Source organism: Barbus barbus (genome assembly GCF_936440315.1).
Source record: "Barbus barbus genome assembly, chromosome: 10".
Classification (NCBI taxonomy): Eukaryota; Metazoa; Chordata; class Actinopteri; order Cypriniformes; family Cyprinidae; genus Barbus; species Barbus barbus.
The window spans coordinates 12,673,542-12,690,957 of record NC_136738.1 but is presented as its reverse complement, the minus strand read 5'-3'; the positions used below and the strand labels follow the sequence as shown (position 1 = coordinate 12,690,957).

At 34.7% G+C, this 17,416-nt stretch overlaps 1 protein-coding gene across 1 annotated transcript; it reads right to left on the bottom strand.

Annotated features, from left to right (window-relative positions):
- Positions 1 to 282: 282 nt before the first annotated feature.
- Positions 283 to 7,980, bottom strand: LOC306875792 (uncharacterized protein). The gene is made up of 7 exons (XM_079426531.1): positions 7,619 to 7,980; positions 3,804 to 4,477; positions 2,487 to 2,532; positions 2,140 to 2,231; positions 1,786 to 1,896; positions 1,394 to 1,661; positions 283 to 750 (listed from the first exon to the last, which is right to left on the bottom strand). The coding sequence occupies exons 1-6, from the start codon at positions 7,811 to 7,813 to the stop codon at positions 1,643 to 1,645; spliced, it is 1,137 nt and encodes a 378-aa protein (XP_079282657.1). The 5' UTR covers positions 7,814 to 7,980; the 3' UTR covers positions 283 to 750; positions 1,394 to 1,642.
- Between the last annotated feature and the right edge of the window lie 9,436 nt (positions 7,981 to 17,416).

Sequence of the window (17,416 nt, the reverse complement as noted above, 5' to 3'; positions counted from 1 at the left end):
TCTTGCACTTTGCAAGCCTGTGTAAACACAACATCTACTGGATTTGGACTTGTTTAAGTCTGGACACTTTTAGAATATGTTGTTCACATATGGGTAACTTTTTCTTCATGTTTACGTTTAGACACTTAGAGAATCTGTAGTTATGTTCTTAATGGATTGTAGAAACCTCTTAGAAATGCTTCAAATTATTAATTTGACTGTTTTAGGTTTGAGATTTCCACTGTTTACCACAAGTCATTTCAAATAAACTATCAAGAAATAACATTTCACAAACTTTTTGTTCCTCAAGTCATTCTTTATTGTACATATATTGTTAAATTTGTTGCAGCAATTAAAGGTCTTTTGACAGTATTTATGGTCTATACAGCTACAGATAAATGTACAAATGTAGTATATTACAATCAGTGTTAATGTATATTTATAACCCTGTCATCTGGTGAAGCAGGCTAAAAGAGTGAAACACTGCTTTTATATTCACGATGAGTGAATGGAGAAAATGAATTGCAAATTTAAAAATAAAAAAAACACCCTTCAAATGACCCTTTCTTGAACCAATGTCTCTACATATGTGAGAGTCTGAAGGTATATGTCTACTCCAAATGAATCAGACTCTCGTAATGGGTCAATCTGTGACAAAAGCTGCTCAATTTGCTCTCCTGTGAGCTGCGGCCTCTGAATTTCCGGCACGTTGACCCCTAAGTGAGTGTCTTCAGCATCTCCACTCCCTTGTTCAACTGCTGAATACTGCACCTAAAGGTAAACCAAAAATAATTTGTCAATTTAATGCTGGTCATTTTAAATCAAGGGTGCCCGATCTTGTTCCATGATTTATACCTACCTGCAGGGGTCAGTTCCAACAAACCCATCTGTAATTATCAAGTGTTCATTCAATGAGTTTATTCAGATGCATTTTATTAGGGTTGGAACTTTGCAATATGGTTGATCTACAGCAGGGGTGTCAAACTCAATTCCTGGAGGGCCGGAGCCCTCCAGAATTTAGATGCAACCCTAATTAAACACACCTGATCCAACTAATCAAGTCCTTCAAAACTGCGTATTATGTGTGTTGGAGCAGGGTTGGAACTAAACTCTGCAGGGCTCTGGCCCTCCAGGAACTGAGTTTGACACCCCTGATCTACAGGAACAGAATTGGGCACCCCTGTTTAAAACAAATAATTTCTACCACAGGAAATCAGTAACAGACACTGACAATTGTAGGGTGGTCCCTCTGTACAATAGGGAAAAAAAACTGATCGACAGATCAAAACCAGGGGCCTCATTTATAAAGCGTGCATTTTCTGTACGTACATTAATTTTATGAATCACACGTATGCATACTTGACAGATTTTATAAATGAGGCCACATGAATGCACAATAAGAAGAAATAATTACCTCAGGGTTACTTATTGGATTCTGATACTGGCCAGTCTCCCATAGTTGATTTGGGGTTAAGTTGCTCTCTGTCCTCATGGAATGGTTATCCCATGCATCCCTGAAAGCATCAAGGCTGGCTTGTATGCGAGGCAAAAAAACGCAATGACAGCAGAAGAGGTGGGTGAAGTTGCTTAGATCAAGAAGACCACAGTCCTCAAGACGATGTAAGATGTCGTAGTACACTGAGGTGACGCACATTCGAACATCTCACCAGAGGCGTTCCACCCTGATGAAACAGAGCCCATAATAATGACTGACTAACGTGACAAATTCACATGCCTAATTAAAATGAAGCAGAGTTTAACTATAACCCTAATCAATCAAAATGAGTAAGGATGTGGTCATTTTACCTCTGATTGTGCACACTCTTGCCAGCCATGAAGCTTGCATTCTCTGTTCCTCTCACCAAAAACATCAGCCGTGCCACTCCTACATTCTCTCCTCCATGATCACCACGTACTCTATGAAAAATAACAGAAAAAATTTATAAGTTATGATAACACCATTATGACACCATCAAATAAAGTAAACAAACAAAGAATCATTAAATAAATATATATTTTTAAATTATTTACATTCATTATTATTTGTTTTTGGCATAACAATAAAAACAATACTAACTGGATGAAGGGCAAAACTGTACAGTATTACAGAAACGATTTACAATTTAGACTTTGTTAAATTTGTGGATAATAAAACATTACCTTAAGGGAAAGCCAAACTCTTCCACTGCCTCTTTGAAAAATCGAAGGGTTGTTTCAGAGCGGTTATTGTCTGCGATGCGTAAATACATGATCTGAAAAATAAATAGCACTCATTCTGGCGAAAGTTTTTTTGAAGAAAAATTATATATGTATATAAAAATATTTATATTACAAATTTTATATATGTATATATACATATATATTTATATATAAATATATATATGTGTGTGTGTGTGTGTGTGTGTATATATATATATATATATATATAATTTAAAGTACAAAAGCATGCCAAGACATTTTTTATACAGTGACTAGTTTCCACCTGAAAGCAGGTTTAAATGTTGTACCTTTCTTGAATATCCATCCACACCCCCAAAGATAACCATGTTGTATCTAATTTGAAAAAGAAAATACCAAAGGAAAGACATGTTGAATGACAAAAGGATAATAGAATGATTGAAACATTTGTCATCATATTAGATTTCCTTTAAACCTAGAATGCATAGACAACTATATAACCCACAAAATGTGCATGTGTAAAAACTGTTACATATTTTGGTAACTGAACATAAATAATAATTGCACACACATCCCATTTGACACAGAAAAAAATCAGAAAAATTTTAAAAAGAATGAAATGACACTATGAAGCCCACATTTACAATACACTATAAGGGTATGCTTAAGGCATTATAATGAATGCATAATGCATTATAAAAACCTTACGTAACATTATCTTATATATAATAACAACAATTAATACATTATAATGTTTACACATTTGTGGTTATTACTTTTAACACAATTAACACAATATTAAGTATACTTTTACATTTATAATGGGCTGTATAGTTGTCATGGCAATGTCCAGTTGACATTGTTTGCTAAGGTCTGCACAGTATCTTACTACATCTTGTGAGTGGTTAGGTGTTGAGTGTTTCCTGTGAGGCTAATATTAATTTTGATGTGAGCTAGTTAATAATTACAACTGAAAAAAAAAAAATGCAATGTTTATATGTTAAGTTACATTTTATTTTGATGGTCCCCTTAGATAACTAGCATGCCAACTAACTCTCAATAGAGTATTAGTAGGCTTAGGTTAAGGTTAGGGTAGGTAGAATGTTGACGTACTTGCAAAGTTACTTGTAGTCAGTTTGTCTGTTGGGGAACCATTAAAATAAAGTGTTAGCATATATTTAACAGAAACACTACTAATAATCTAATGACTGCTATAGTTGACATATAGTTGCAGAGTTACTTAACAGCTCTTCTAAAGAGTACAATCCAACTGATATTACAATAAAGATAGTTCAAAGCAAATGTGACACATACATCTGAACTGATATCTGATCTTATGGCTGTTTGACAAAAAAAAAAAATAGCATAAGAAAGATGGCAAGATATGAGACTTATAATACATTGTAACTTATGAGAAATATAATCCATTAAAATATAAGTGGATGCACAAGTTCACTTGTGTGTTATAAATCATCGTGCTCTTAAAAGCTATAACCACAAATAAGTAAATATTATAATACATTAAAACTGTTCTGAAGAATATTCATAAGATAACATATTATAAGGTTTTTTATAATGCATTATGCATTCATTATAATGCATTATAAATATGAGCTTTATATAAAGTGTTACCAAATTAAATTTACCTTATGAGCTTATGGTTTGTATCTATATGTACAAGATACTTGGGGTATGGTACAGAATAAGTTCTCCGAGCAACACAACCAAGCTGGGACATCCGCGAGAGAACACCGAGACCGTCAATACGATGCATAGATGCACAAATTCTGTCCCACTGTACTCTATGTCCTTTGGCAATGAGGGCTCCTCTGACAACTCTGTACCCTATGTTTGGCATAGTGCTCTTGATTTCAGACACCAAAGAATCAAGTTCTTCATCTGTGCAGTTACTGTAGAGGGATGTGACTGACAAATTACATTCTCTCATCCGTCGATGAAGAGTTGTACGAGAGACGCCTAAAATTTTACTGATAGTTTCCTGGGGTAATCCAAGATTCAGAAAATGGATTAGTCTGTCTTCTGATATATGGATTCTTGGACGTCCACATCCATTTGGTCTTTCAATCTCTACTACAGTTGCCACCTGCTGGCCTTCCTTGTGCTGCTGAATAATACAATCCAAGTCCATCAAAGCTCTGAAAAGGTCCTGTGAAATCCCAATGTTTTCTGACAAAGCAGTAATCAAAGTCATTTCTTGACGACAAATAAACTGTAAGTAGTCAATGTCCAAAGGAGGATGTTCCAGGGCATAAGTGATTCTGGAATGTAGTCTTTGGAGAACTTGGTGCCTCACTGTGTCCTATAATGCATTAAGTTACCACAAAAACACAGGAAATTTGGTCAATGCAATACAATGTGTTCAGAATAAAATAGTTTTACAACAATATTTTAAACTGTAGCATGATAGATCATGTTTCTTGTTCATTTCTGTGGCCATTTAATCACATCTTATATTTTTGTGTAGATATGTTTTAATATTTACCAATATAATACTTTATAGAATACTACAGTGTTCTGTGTTCACTTAGTTTTGTCGTGGCCACGACATATAAACTCATGGGAACGTGATAATATAACACGGCCAGGAGATATTAATTCGTGGGAACGTGATATTATGTCGTGGCCACGAGAACGTTTTGTCGAGGTAACGACATACTTATGCCACGACTTCTTATGTTGAGGGAACGACATATTTTTCTCGTGGCCACGAGTTTATTGCATAAACAAACCTGCGTGACCATAGCAACCCGGGATTATCAGAGATGGATTCATTATTATTTTATTTTGAATTAATAAATTATTATATTAATTATTATAGATTATTTCATAATTTATTTTATTGTTTAATAATATAAATTATTATATTGCACGCAATGTAAACAACATTCATATTAAGTTTATAGTGAATAAACGTTACCTAAAGTAGTCTAAATAACATAGGCATACAAGAAAACATTTTTACCCATCCCTCAATCGTCTTCAAAATATTTGTATATTATTATTAGGCCATTATTATCACCATCATCTTCATCAACATCATTATTATTAGCCTATATTATATTTTTATATTTTCCCTTCATTTCGATCTTACATAACGTTCTTATTAATAAGAATAATAATAATAAGAAGAAGATACAAATATTAAATTAAAAGTTTAATGTTAGTTAAAAAATGTTTTAAACAACTCTGATAATCCCAGGTTGCTATGGTCACGAAGGTTTGTTTATGCACGAGAAAATTTATAAGAAGTCGTGGCCACGAGAAATGATGTCGTTCCCTCAACATAGCATCTCGAGGCCACGACATAATATGACGTTCCCACAAATTAATAGGCTTGTTTGAGATGCGCCTTGCCTCGCCTGTAATTTAGTCGAGAGTAGGCGGCTGCAGTGAGGGGAGGAGTGAAAAAAGTGCAGGCAAGCCGGACACTTCCTGAATCTCGTTGTGTTGTTGGACTGCAAACGTCAGCAATGGAAGAGATCGCGTTCGCGTTCTTTATCGCACTTTGTGGATGCCTTTTATAATCAAAGCCATAATGAGAAATGAGGAGCACACAGATGCTGCACTACATTTACACTGTTATCCCTAATTATGGGTTAAACATTTCAGAGTGGGATATGGCACAGCTGATTAACCTAATTATGTGTATCCTACTTAAGGGACAGTTTCCCCCCCCCCCAAAAAAAAAAAAATCTTTGGGTGAACTATACCTTTTTTACATGAAACATATTCCATATAAATATATTACACAATTGTTTGACACCTTAATGTAAATTTGAATTTCATGTTTAATGATTAGGAAAAGTGTGTACAGCAAATTATTATTCAAAATTAATATGAAACAAAAACGCATTTTAAATTAAGAAATTAGCATGCATGTGTGGGCTTTGTTTACTGCACTCCTGAAATAAGACATACCCAGATAAAGATCTCAGATAAAAACACACAAACATGAGGCCTAATTGCAAAACCGTCACATTAGATGTAGCCTATGCATGCATGTATTGATGGATTGACTAATTTATTTAATGTAATAATGTTGTACAAAAATGTAAATGTACAAAATTAATACCAGCATACAATACATAAAGAGAAAATTACAACAAACAGGACTTCAAACCAAGAAAATAAAAATAAAAGGGTAAATTAATAAAGCACATGTCCTAATTACTAATAATAATAATGTTGTCAGTGTGTGCACTTGCTTGGCCATTTGTAGTTGATAAACAGGAAAGTGGGTTCAAGCGCCAGCAGAAGGCAGTGTAATGGAAGTGGTCTTTAAGAGAAGCAGTCTATCAGCGGAAGTTTAAAATCAGCTCGTAAGTGTATTTACTTGTCTCAGTGTTTAGCGCATTTGCCGTTGCTAGGAAACGCTTATTTTGTTTACTAGGATGAGAGTTGCTGAAATCGCGTTTGGTCTCGTACTGTATCGTGTATCTTGTCAGTGTGTGCACTTGCTTGGCCATTTGTAGTTGATAAACAGGAAAGTGGGTCCAGCTGAATTGAAATGATAATTTGTTAGATTGGTATGATAAAGGTTATTATACCGCGGCAGTCGTCGTGTGAAGCCCTCTTAGTGTGAAGACCAAAGAGTGTAAAGACCATCGACTCTACCGTGCGACTCCACCGGGCAGGGACACCGGCAAGGGATAGTAGTAGCTTTTTATTTAATTTTTTCATTGATATGTTTATTATTGAAATGTTGTTGTTATATGCATGTGTTAATTTTATTTAATTTCTTTATTTTCTTAAATATGTGGGTAGATAGTATTTATAGAGTTGTAACTTTTTAGTTTTAGTTACTTTTTCTTATTTGTAAGTCGCTTTGGACAAAAGCGTCTGCTAAATGACAAAAGTAAGTAAAGTAAGTAAAGTAATAAATTACTATAGAAAAAGTAAATAGTATTAGGCTATAGCTAACGGACTTCTTAGGATTAAGGGGAAAAAGTATCAGATGACATTCGCAGCCAATGAGCATTAAGCTGTGTCGTCAGCAAGTCGTTTCCCATGATGCTTTTGATCAGCGCAGTTGGTGGAGAGCAACTGCGCTCGACTGCAGAATCCGACACGTGCGCCTTGCGCTCGCGAGAGATTTTTGACATACGTCAGCATGACATCAGAGCTAGGCGGACCGCACTCGGACACATTTCTAACCGGCATGCATCTCGCGCTGATCACCGGTGATCGGTTCTGCGCAGATTTTGCTCATCTCAAACAAGCCTAATATCTCGTGGCCACGTTATATCACGTTCTCACAAGTTTATATGTCGTGGCCACGACAAAACTAAGTGAACCGAAGACCTCCCCTCCCAGTCACCGTAAAATACCAGTTTGCTAAACACACTCACGGTCAAAACACGCATCGACTTAGTGATACATGAAACACTGATTACATTACACATAACATTACTTGTTTTATTGTATGATGAGCACCACTCACCTGTCTTAAACTGTCCTGGTCGTCCATTTTGAAGAGACTGGTTAATTGGCCTGAATTACTACTGGTCCCGCGCTGATTGTAAGGCAAAACGTGATTGGTTGGAGCGAGAACATGCAACGATTGGTCAGCCCCACGTGGCCGGTATCTGATTGGCTTAAGTAGAAGGTAGGTGGAGTCCATCCATTTGTGGATCATTGTGCATCTTTGACGCTTGAAATGTTTCAAAATCCACAAATATGTGCTGCGATCTACAAATGCACAGAGAGCAATCCACAAATATGCGCTGCGATCTACAAATGCACAGAGAGCAATCCACAAATATGCGCTGCGATCTACAAATGCACAGAGAGCAATCCACAAATATGCGCTGCGATCTACAAATGCACAGTACGCGATTCACATATAAATGCCGGGCAAAGTTGTGTTTGTTAAATTAAAAAAAATATTTGTGAGTATGTTTTTTATTTGCAATTCTAATTTGTTTACTTGTGAATATAATTCATGTTTGTGGAACTCTAAGATTTATTTGTGGATCTCATTCTATTTATTTTGTGAATATGCTTTGTTTTTGTCAATCGCTTTACATTGATTTGTGGATCATAATGTATTTATTTGGAATTATGCAACAATTCTAACTCCATATGAGATCTAGGGTAGGCGAATTGGATCGCTACAAAAGACGGTGGAATTTACGCATCAAAGGTCTTCCAGAGAAACAGAACGAGAACACTAGAGAGGAGGTGATCACCTTGCTTTCCAAGATTGCTCCTGGTGTGCCCTGGGAAATGGAAGAAGCGGTTGACACGGTCCACGGAATTGGCAGAAAAGAAGGAAATCGCACGCGTCAGATCATCATGCAGTTTTCAAAGAGAATCTACAGAGAGCAAATCTGGACACTGTCCAAGGGATCGTCTGTGTGCAAGGAGGCAGGCTGTCATTTTGCTGAGGATTTAAATAAAGAGGACAGAGAGGCAAGGCAAGTGCTGTGGCCACGCATTAAACAAGCGAGAGCAGAAGGGAAAGCGGCGTATTTTCGGGGTCCCTTGCTTTCATTGAAGGAAAGCAAATTTTTCAATGATGATAAATATTTTGAAAAAGGGAAATATTGATGTTTGAGAGACTCTTTTTGTCTTGTAAATTCTTTCTTCAGATCTCTTTTCTGACTGTTCAGTGACATTTTCTGTTTGTTCACTGTGAGTTCCAGTGGAGTATGTTTACACTAAAATCTCATCTATCTTTTTGTTCATTGAATGCAAGGGGGCTAAAGGACAAAGTAAAACGCAAAGGTATATTTTTGTTTTGTAAGGGGCAGAAGACTCATTTTATTTTTCTACAAGAGACTCATTCCACAGAAGAAGATGCAGCTTTTTGGAAAATGCAGTGGGGAGACACAGTTTTGTTCAGTCATGGCTCCAGTCGATCGGCAGGTGTCGCCATATGCCTTAACAACTGCCCTGGGAAGGTTGTGACTTTTCAGTCTGATGCTCATGGACATTGGCTTACGGCTGTGGTTAACTGTGAAGGTATTTTTGTTATTTTAGTTAATGTTTATGGTTATAACAGTAGTGGGCAAAACAGGATTTTGTTGTCTAATATTACAGAGGCGGTTACACATCTTAAATCGAAATTTCAGACAAATTTGGTACTAATTAGAGGTGATTTTAATTTGGCTCCTGATGAGTGGCTGGACAGATCTCCTTCTAGTTTTACAAGCCACCATTTCAATAACATTATTCAGGATTTTTGCCATTTAAATTCCCTTACAGATATATGGAGGGTCAAGCATCCTAATGTTAGTCAGTTCTCTTGGGTCAAACCTAATGGATCCTCTAAATCACGGATAGATTTTTGGCTCATTGCTGAGCTTGCTGCTAATGTTTCAATTTCTGCGGCACCCTTGACAGATCATTGTCTGATTTCATTAACTCTGACACCAGCAATCAAACATACCGTTAAGAAGGACTATTGGAAGTTTAATGCAGAACTTTTAAAGGATAAAGCTTTTTGTTGTCAAATAAGAAATTTGGTTAGTGAGATTAAAAATGACTTATCTTTACATTCTAGCGGGATTAAATGGGAGTATTTTAAATTTAAAACAAGGGAAATTTCAATTCGGGCTGCTAAACAAAAAAGCAGAGATTTGAAGCAAAGGGAGCTAGAGTTAATTCAAGAAATTAATTCCTGTTGTAATACACAAGAAATGTCTCAAGATGTTGAAAAGTTACTCTCTCTTCAAGCTAAATTAGACACTATGTATCTAATGAAAGCACAAGGAGCTTTTGTAAGGTCTCGTGCAAAATGGATGGAAGAAGGAGAGAAGAATACGGCTTATTTTTGTCAATTAGAAAAGAGGAGACAGCAAAGTAATGCAATTCATAGTTTAATCATTAATGATGTGGTAGTTACAGATCCAAAATTATTATCTGAGGAAATATACTCATTTTATAGTAATATTTATTCTTCATCATACTCTGAAAATAATGGTAAGGAATTTCTTGAAAAGGTAAAAGATTTTATTCCACAAATTGATACTGAATTTAGAGAAATTTGTGATGGAGACCTGAGATTAGAGGAACTTGATTATGCTATTACAAAAATGCAGTTGGGTAAATCTCCTGGTCAGGATGGTTTGACCACTAATTTTTACAAATTCTTCTGGGAGGATATTAAAGATTTGTTATTTGAAGCTTTAAAGGACTGTTTTGAATCTAATTCTTTACTTCCAACTATGAAACAGGGGTTAATTATTCTTATTCCAAAATCAAACAAAGACAAAAGAATTATTGACAATCTGAGACCGATTACCCTACTTAATGTTGATTATAAAATTCTTACATCTGCAATTGCTAATAGGTTAAAATTTAAGTTGAGTCAAATTATAAGTGAAACTCAATCCGGTTTCATTAAAGGAAGGTTAATACACAACAACATTAGACTTGTCTTAGATTTAATTGATTATGAACATTTAATTAAGGATGATGGGTTTGTTTTGTTTCTTGATTTCTATAAGGTATTCGATACTGTAGAACATAAATTCATTTTACATGCATTAAAGTATTTTGGTTTTGGTCATAAATTTGTTAAATTAATAGAGATGTTGTACATAGACATAAATAGTTCAGTATCGTTACCTTTTGGGACTTCTAAGAGGTTTAACATTAATAGAGGTATTAGACAAGGGGATCCGACAAGTCCGTATTTATTTATTTTAATAGCTGAACTGTTAGCAATTTATGTGAAAAATAGTAAAGATATCAGGCCTTTGAATGTTTTAGGGACTCCGTTATTGATAAGTCAATTAGCAGACGATACCACCCTGTTTCTCAGCGATGCAGATCAGATTCCAGTTGCCATTAATCTGGTGTCTCATTTTTCAAAAGCTTCTGGTCTGCAATTGAATCTAAAAAAGTGTGAGCTGATGGCACTTCATAATCATGCTGAATCTCATTTGTTCAATATTCCTTTAAAAAATGAGATAAAATATTTAGGAATTGTGATTACTAAAGACCCTAAACTGAGAGAAAAACGTAATCTGATGGATAATATTAAAAAAAGTCAAAATATTTTAAATATGTGGGTTCAAAGGGATATCTCTATATTTGGAAGAATTCTCATACAGAAGTCAGAAGCACTTTCCAGGTTGATTTACCCGGCATTTTCTTTGAGTATATCTGATAGTTGGATAAAAGATTTCAATGTAATGAATGGTACCCTTAAGTTGAGGTGGCTCCAAGCCTTCCTTAGAAATAAACATTCAGTTTGGTTTAGCTTTTCCTCTAAAATTTTTGATTCTTTTGGGGGCATTGATTTCCTTTTAAGGTGTGATTTTGAGCCATTGAAATTAAAGTGTAAATTATCATCTTTCCATAGTCAGGTATTATTATATTGGAAATTAATATACAAACACAACTTTTCACGGCATAGTTGCTTTTTGTGGAATAATAAGTGTATCCTTGTAAAGAGGAAATCTGTGTTTTTTCAGGACTGGATGGACAAAGGTGTCTGGTCCATTGTTCACATTATGGATGGGAATGGAAATTTCCTTGGTTATGATGATTTTTGTGAAAAATACAATATTATTTGTACTCAGGAATTATATGTGTCTTTGTTGAAAGCTGTTCCTGCTGGTTTGGTTCAGTTGATTAAAGGCGCATTGTGTTATTCATCTGTGATACCAAGATTAGGTAATCTATTCATTTCTGGTTTTAATTTTACTGATCAGAGATGTAATAATAAGGTTTTAAGAACATTAGTAAATACACAGATTTTCCCTTCAAAAGTAAAGAAGAGACCTCTTGTTTTTGATTATCCTGAAGATAAAGTAGTTCGAATTAGAACAAGATTTCTCTCTTTTCCACTTCTACCAAAGGCAAAAGAAGTTCAGTTTAAAATTATTAACGATATCTATCCCTGTAATGAGTTCCTCAGACACAGATTTAATTTGGATTGTAATGAATGCACTTTTTGTGAAGCAGACATAGTCATTGGAACATTTGTTTTATTTATGCAAATCTTCAAAAAAATTATGGGACGATCTCTATGCTTGGTTAAGCTTGAAGTATGTAATACCTGACTTTGATTTTAAAACTGTGAAATATTTGTCCTTTTGTCGAAATTGTGATGTAGAATTTTTGGTTAATAATATTTTGATTTTGGCCAATTATTTCATTCATAAATGTAGATTCTTTAATAACCCTCCCACTTTATTACTTTTCCAGCAAGATTTAATAATCTTCTTCAAATCCTTGAAGATCATGCGTTCTGAAAAAGCCCTTAAACTATGTGGCCTTTTGAAGGTGTTTTTTGATGATTAAGCCCCTTGCATTGTATTACTGTATTATTTATTTTTCTGTATTTATTTATTTATTTTTTGTTTTTCCTGTTATGTTTATTTTGTTTATCAGTATTTTTTGTTACGCTGCTATTTGGACTTTTTTGAATTGTATTAAGAATTTTCTGACTGTTGTTAATTGGTGTTTTTGTATGTTTAAGCAATAAAAAAAACAAAAAGATGAACTAATCAATTCTCTTTCCGGCTCACGCTGCATTGGTTAAGCGTATGGGGCTGTCACGTGATGAACGAACGACTCAAACCCGAACACTTGTCAGATAAGAGGTGGTGCGCTAATCATAGACTAAAGACCCAGGTAAACAATTAAGTAATATTTTCTGTTTCTTATAGCATAGTTTTGTATTGTTTGTAGTGTGATAAACGTTTGCATAAGTAGTAGATGTGTTTGGAAAGTAACACATAACATTTGAATTATATTTTGCTAAAATGAACGAAATGACTCGAAAAAAGATTTGTTCATTTTGCTGAACGAGACTCAAAGGTCCGAGTCGGTAAAATGATCCGAACTTCCCATCACTACGATTCAGGCGAGATGGTTATAAACCATAGACTGTAAAAAAAATGGACGTAGTGTCCGTGACGTCACTCGTAGGTTTCTGAAGAGCGTTTTTGAAGCCTAAAGTGGGCGGAGCCGACCGCCGCCATCTTGGCAACGCGTCACCGCGCGTCACTCCCGGATGATCCAAAATGGGCAATGAGGCGGGACGTGGGCGGAACTGAGGTGCCTGGTTGTCTGTATATAGTATGCTTTATTAATCATGTTCTCACTGAGTTTCGTCTTTTAAAAACAGTTTTAATCGGTTTTAATTCTTTAAGCCACAGAGTTTGTATTATAGTCAATCAACCTGTCACTCAAGTGGCCACGCCCTTAATTATGCAGACGTTTAAGGCTTAATATAATTTAAATGGATGAGTTATAAAAAAATTCACCCCCCTCACAGTTGTCACGAAGGGCAAAATTAGCTATATAGACCAAAATAAATTTTTGTACCAGGCTGTAAACATGTTTTTTTCTACTGTAAAGTTGGGCATTTTAACATGGAGAGTCAATGTGATTGACTCCCTTTTGGAGCCAGCCTCCAGCGGCTAGTCGATGAATTGCAGCTTTAATCACTTCCGTGTTGGTTTCACTAGAGGGAGCGGGAGGTTGCCGCTTGGTATAAACGGAGGTCGGAGCCAGCGGTGCCAGCCGCAGGTGGGTGGGACTTAACCTGCAAGTGGGCTGTACAAACCAACAGAAGATTTTGATTGGTTTGCTTAATGTGTGGGTTGTAGTTTCGATTCACACTCCCGGTGGCGGTAGTGTGCAAATTCTTTTGCGATCCGTCAAATAAACGAAGAAGATGACGTTAAGCGGTGGCACGGTGGATGAGTGGAAGAGGTGAACGTGATGTACATTTTGTTTGTTTTGTTTTGTAAAAAGTATTACAAGCTGTGAAAAGTGCATTTTCTTGGTGGCTTTTGTACAACGTTTTCTTAGTACCACACACAGCTTACACTCTGTAATGTGCCTGACTGACAATATCTTTGTTTATTTCTACATACAACAAATTTGCTCTCCCAAGTTATGGATACCGAAGACCATAAGCAGGTAATGTAATTACATGGCATTGTAATTCTGGTAACACTTTCTATAAAGCCCATATTTATAATACATTATAAGGGTATTTTTAAGGCATTATAATGAATGCATAATACATTATTAAAAACAACGGTAACACTTTCTATGAAGTCCATATTTATAATACATTATAAGGGTATTCCTAAGGCATTATAATGAATGCATAATGCATTATAAACAACCTTATTATATGTTATATTGTCAATTTTAATACATTATAATGCTTACACCTTTGTACATATGACTTTTAAGATTATGATTATTTATAACACAATGAACACCATATTAAATCTACTTTTACACTGATAATGGACTATATATCTTGACATTATTTAAGATCTGCAGTATCTTACTACAGTACATCTTGTAAGTGGTCAGGTGTGAAGTGTTATTTGTTCCCTGTGAGGCTAATATTCATTTTTATGTGAGCTAGTTAATAATTTCAACAGAAAAAAAAAAAAAAAAAGCAATGTGTATATGTTAGGTTACATTTTATTTTGATGTCCCCTTTGTCTATTGACTCTATGCAACTTTGCAACTCTCATGTCAACTAGTATTAGTAGGTTTAGGTTAAAGTTAGCGTTGGTAGAATGTTGACGTACTCATAAAGTTGCTTAGATAGTCAGTTTGTCTGTTGGGGAACCATCAAAATAGTGTTAGCATATATTTAGCAGACAACATACTACTATACTCCAATGACTGCTAGTTGACATGTAGTTGCAGAGTTACTAAACAGCTGTCTAAAAGGTACCATCAAAATAATCAAACTGATATTAAAATAGAAATAGTTAAAAGCAATCTGATCTGATATCTGATCTTATGGCTTTTTGAGAGAAAAAAAATACTATTATTATTACTATACCTATAAGTGGTCATTGATGGCTTTAGGTAAAGTAGCATAAGAAAGGTGTCAAGATATGAGACTTATAATACATTATAACTATGAGAAATATGATCCATTGTAACTTAAGTGGATGCAATCTGTTCACTGTGTGTTATAAATCATCATACTCTTAAAAGCTATAACCACTAATAAGTAAATGTTATAATACTAATATAATACTAAACTAATCATTTAAAACTGTTCTTATATTCACAAGATGATATAACATATTATAAGGTTGTTGTTGTTGTTTTGGTAACACTTTCTATGAAGCCCATATTTATAATAAATTATAAGGGTATTCTTAAGGCATTATAATGAATGCATAATGCACTATAAACAACCTTATATGTTATATTGTCAATTTTAATACATTATAATGCTTACACATTTGTACATATAACTTTTAAGATTATAATTATTTATAACACAATGAACACCATATTAAATCTACTTTTACACTGATAATGGACTATATATCTTGACATTATTTAAGATCTGCACAGTATCTTACTACAGTACATCTTGTAAGTGGTCAGGTGTGAAGTGTTATTTGTTCCCTGTGAGGCTAATATTAATTTTTATGTGAGCTAGTTAATAATTTCAACAGAAAAAAAAAAAAAAAAAAAGCAATGTGTATATGTTAGGTTACATTTTATTTTGATGTCCCCTTTGTCTATTGACTCTATGCAACTTTGCAACTCTCATGTCAACTAGTATTAGTAGGTTTAGGTTAAAGTTAGGGTTGGTAGAATGTTGACGTACTCATAAAGTTGCTTAGATAGTCAGTTTGTCTGTTGGGGAACCATCAAAATAAAGTGTTAGCATATATTTAGCAGACAACATACTACTAATACTCCAATGACTGCTAGTTGACATGTAGTTGTAGAGTTACTAAACAGCTGTCTAAAAGGTACCATCAAAATAATCAAACTGATATTAAAATAGAAATAGTTAAAAGCAATCTGATCTGATATCTGATCTTATGGCTTTTTGAGAGAAAAAAAATACTATTATTATTACTATACCTATAAGTGGTCATTGATGGCTTTAAGTAAAGTAGCATAAGAAAGGTGTCAAGATATGAGACTTATAATACATTATAACTATGAGAAATATGATCCATTGTAACTTAAGATGATGCAACGTGTTCACTGTGTGTTATAAATCATCATACTCTTAAAAGCTATAACCACTAATAAGTAAATATTATAATACTAATGCTAATGTAATACTAAACTAATCATTTAAAACTGTTCTTATATTCACAAGATCATATAACATATTATAAGGTTGTTGTTGTTGTTTTTTTAAATAATGTATTATGCATTCATTATAATGCCTTAAAAATACCCTTATAATGTATTATAAATATGGGCTTTATAGAAAGTGTTACCAAAATTACAATGCCATGTAATTACATTACCTGCTTATGGTCTTCGGTATCCATAACTTGGGAGAACCATTTTGTTGTAAGTTATGTAGAAATAAACAAAGATATTGTCAGTCAGGCACATTACAGAGTGTAAGCTGTGTGTGGTACTAAGAAAACGTTGTACAAAAGCCACCAAGAAAATGCACTTTTCACAGCTTGTAATACTTTTTACAAAACAAAACAAAAAAAAAGTACATCACGCTTACCTCTTCCACTCATCCACCGTGCCACCGCTTAGTCATCTTCTTCGTTTATTTGACGGATCGCAAAAAAATTTGCACACTACCGCCACCAGGAGTGTGAACCGATACTACAACCTACACATTAAGCAAACCAATCAAAATCTTCTGTTGGTTTGTACAGCCCATTTGCAGCTTAAGTCCCACCCACCTGCGGCTGGTTCCGCCAATAGCATCCAGCTGCAGCCCCGCAGACTCACCTCCGGGTAGACACCACTGGCTGGACACCAGTGGATAGACAGCCTACGTCATTTCCGTTTCGCCGCTAATTTCCGTTTTCACCGCTGGATGGACAGCAATTTTATTTCCTATTTTCACCTCTGGATAGACAGCATATTTAGTTCTCATCTCTGGATGGACAGCATATTTATTTTACATTTTCACCTCTGGATAGACATTTATTTTATATTTTCACCTCTGGATAGACATTTATTTTATATTTTCACCTCTGGATAGACAGCATATTTAGTTCTCATCTCTGGATGGACAGCATATTTAGTTCTCACCTCTGGATGGACAGCATATTTATTTTACATTTTCACCTCTGGATAGACATTTATTTTATATTTTCACCTCTGGATAGACATTTATTTTATATTTTCACCTCTGGATAGACAGCATATTTAGTTCTCACCTCTGCATGGACAGTATATTTATTTTACATTTTCACCTCTGGATAGACAGCATATTTAGTTCTCACCTCTGGATAGACATTTATTTTACATTTTCACCTCTGGATAGACAGCATATTTAGTTCTCACCTCTGGA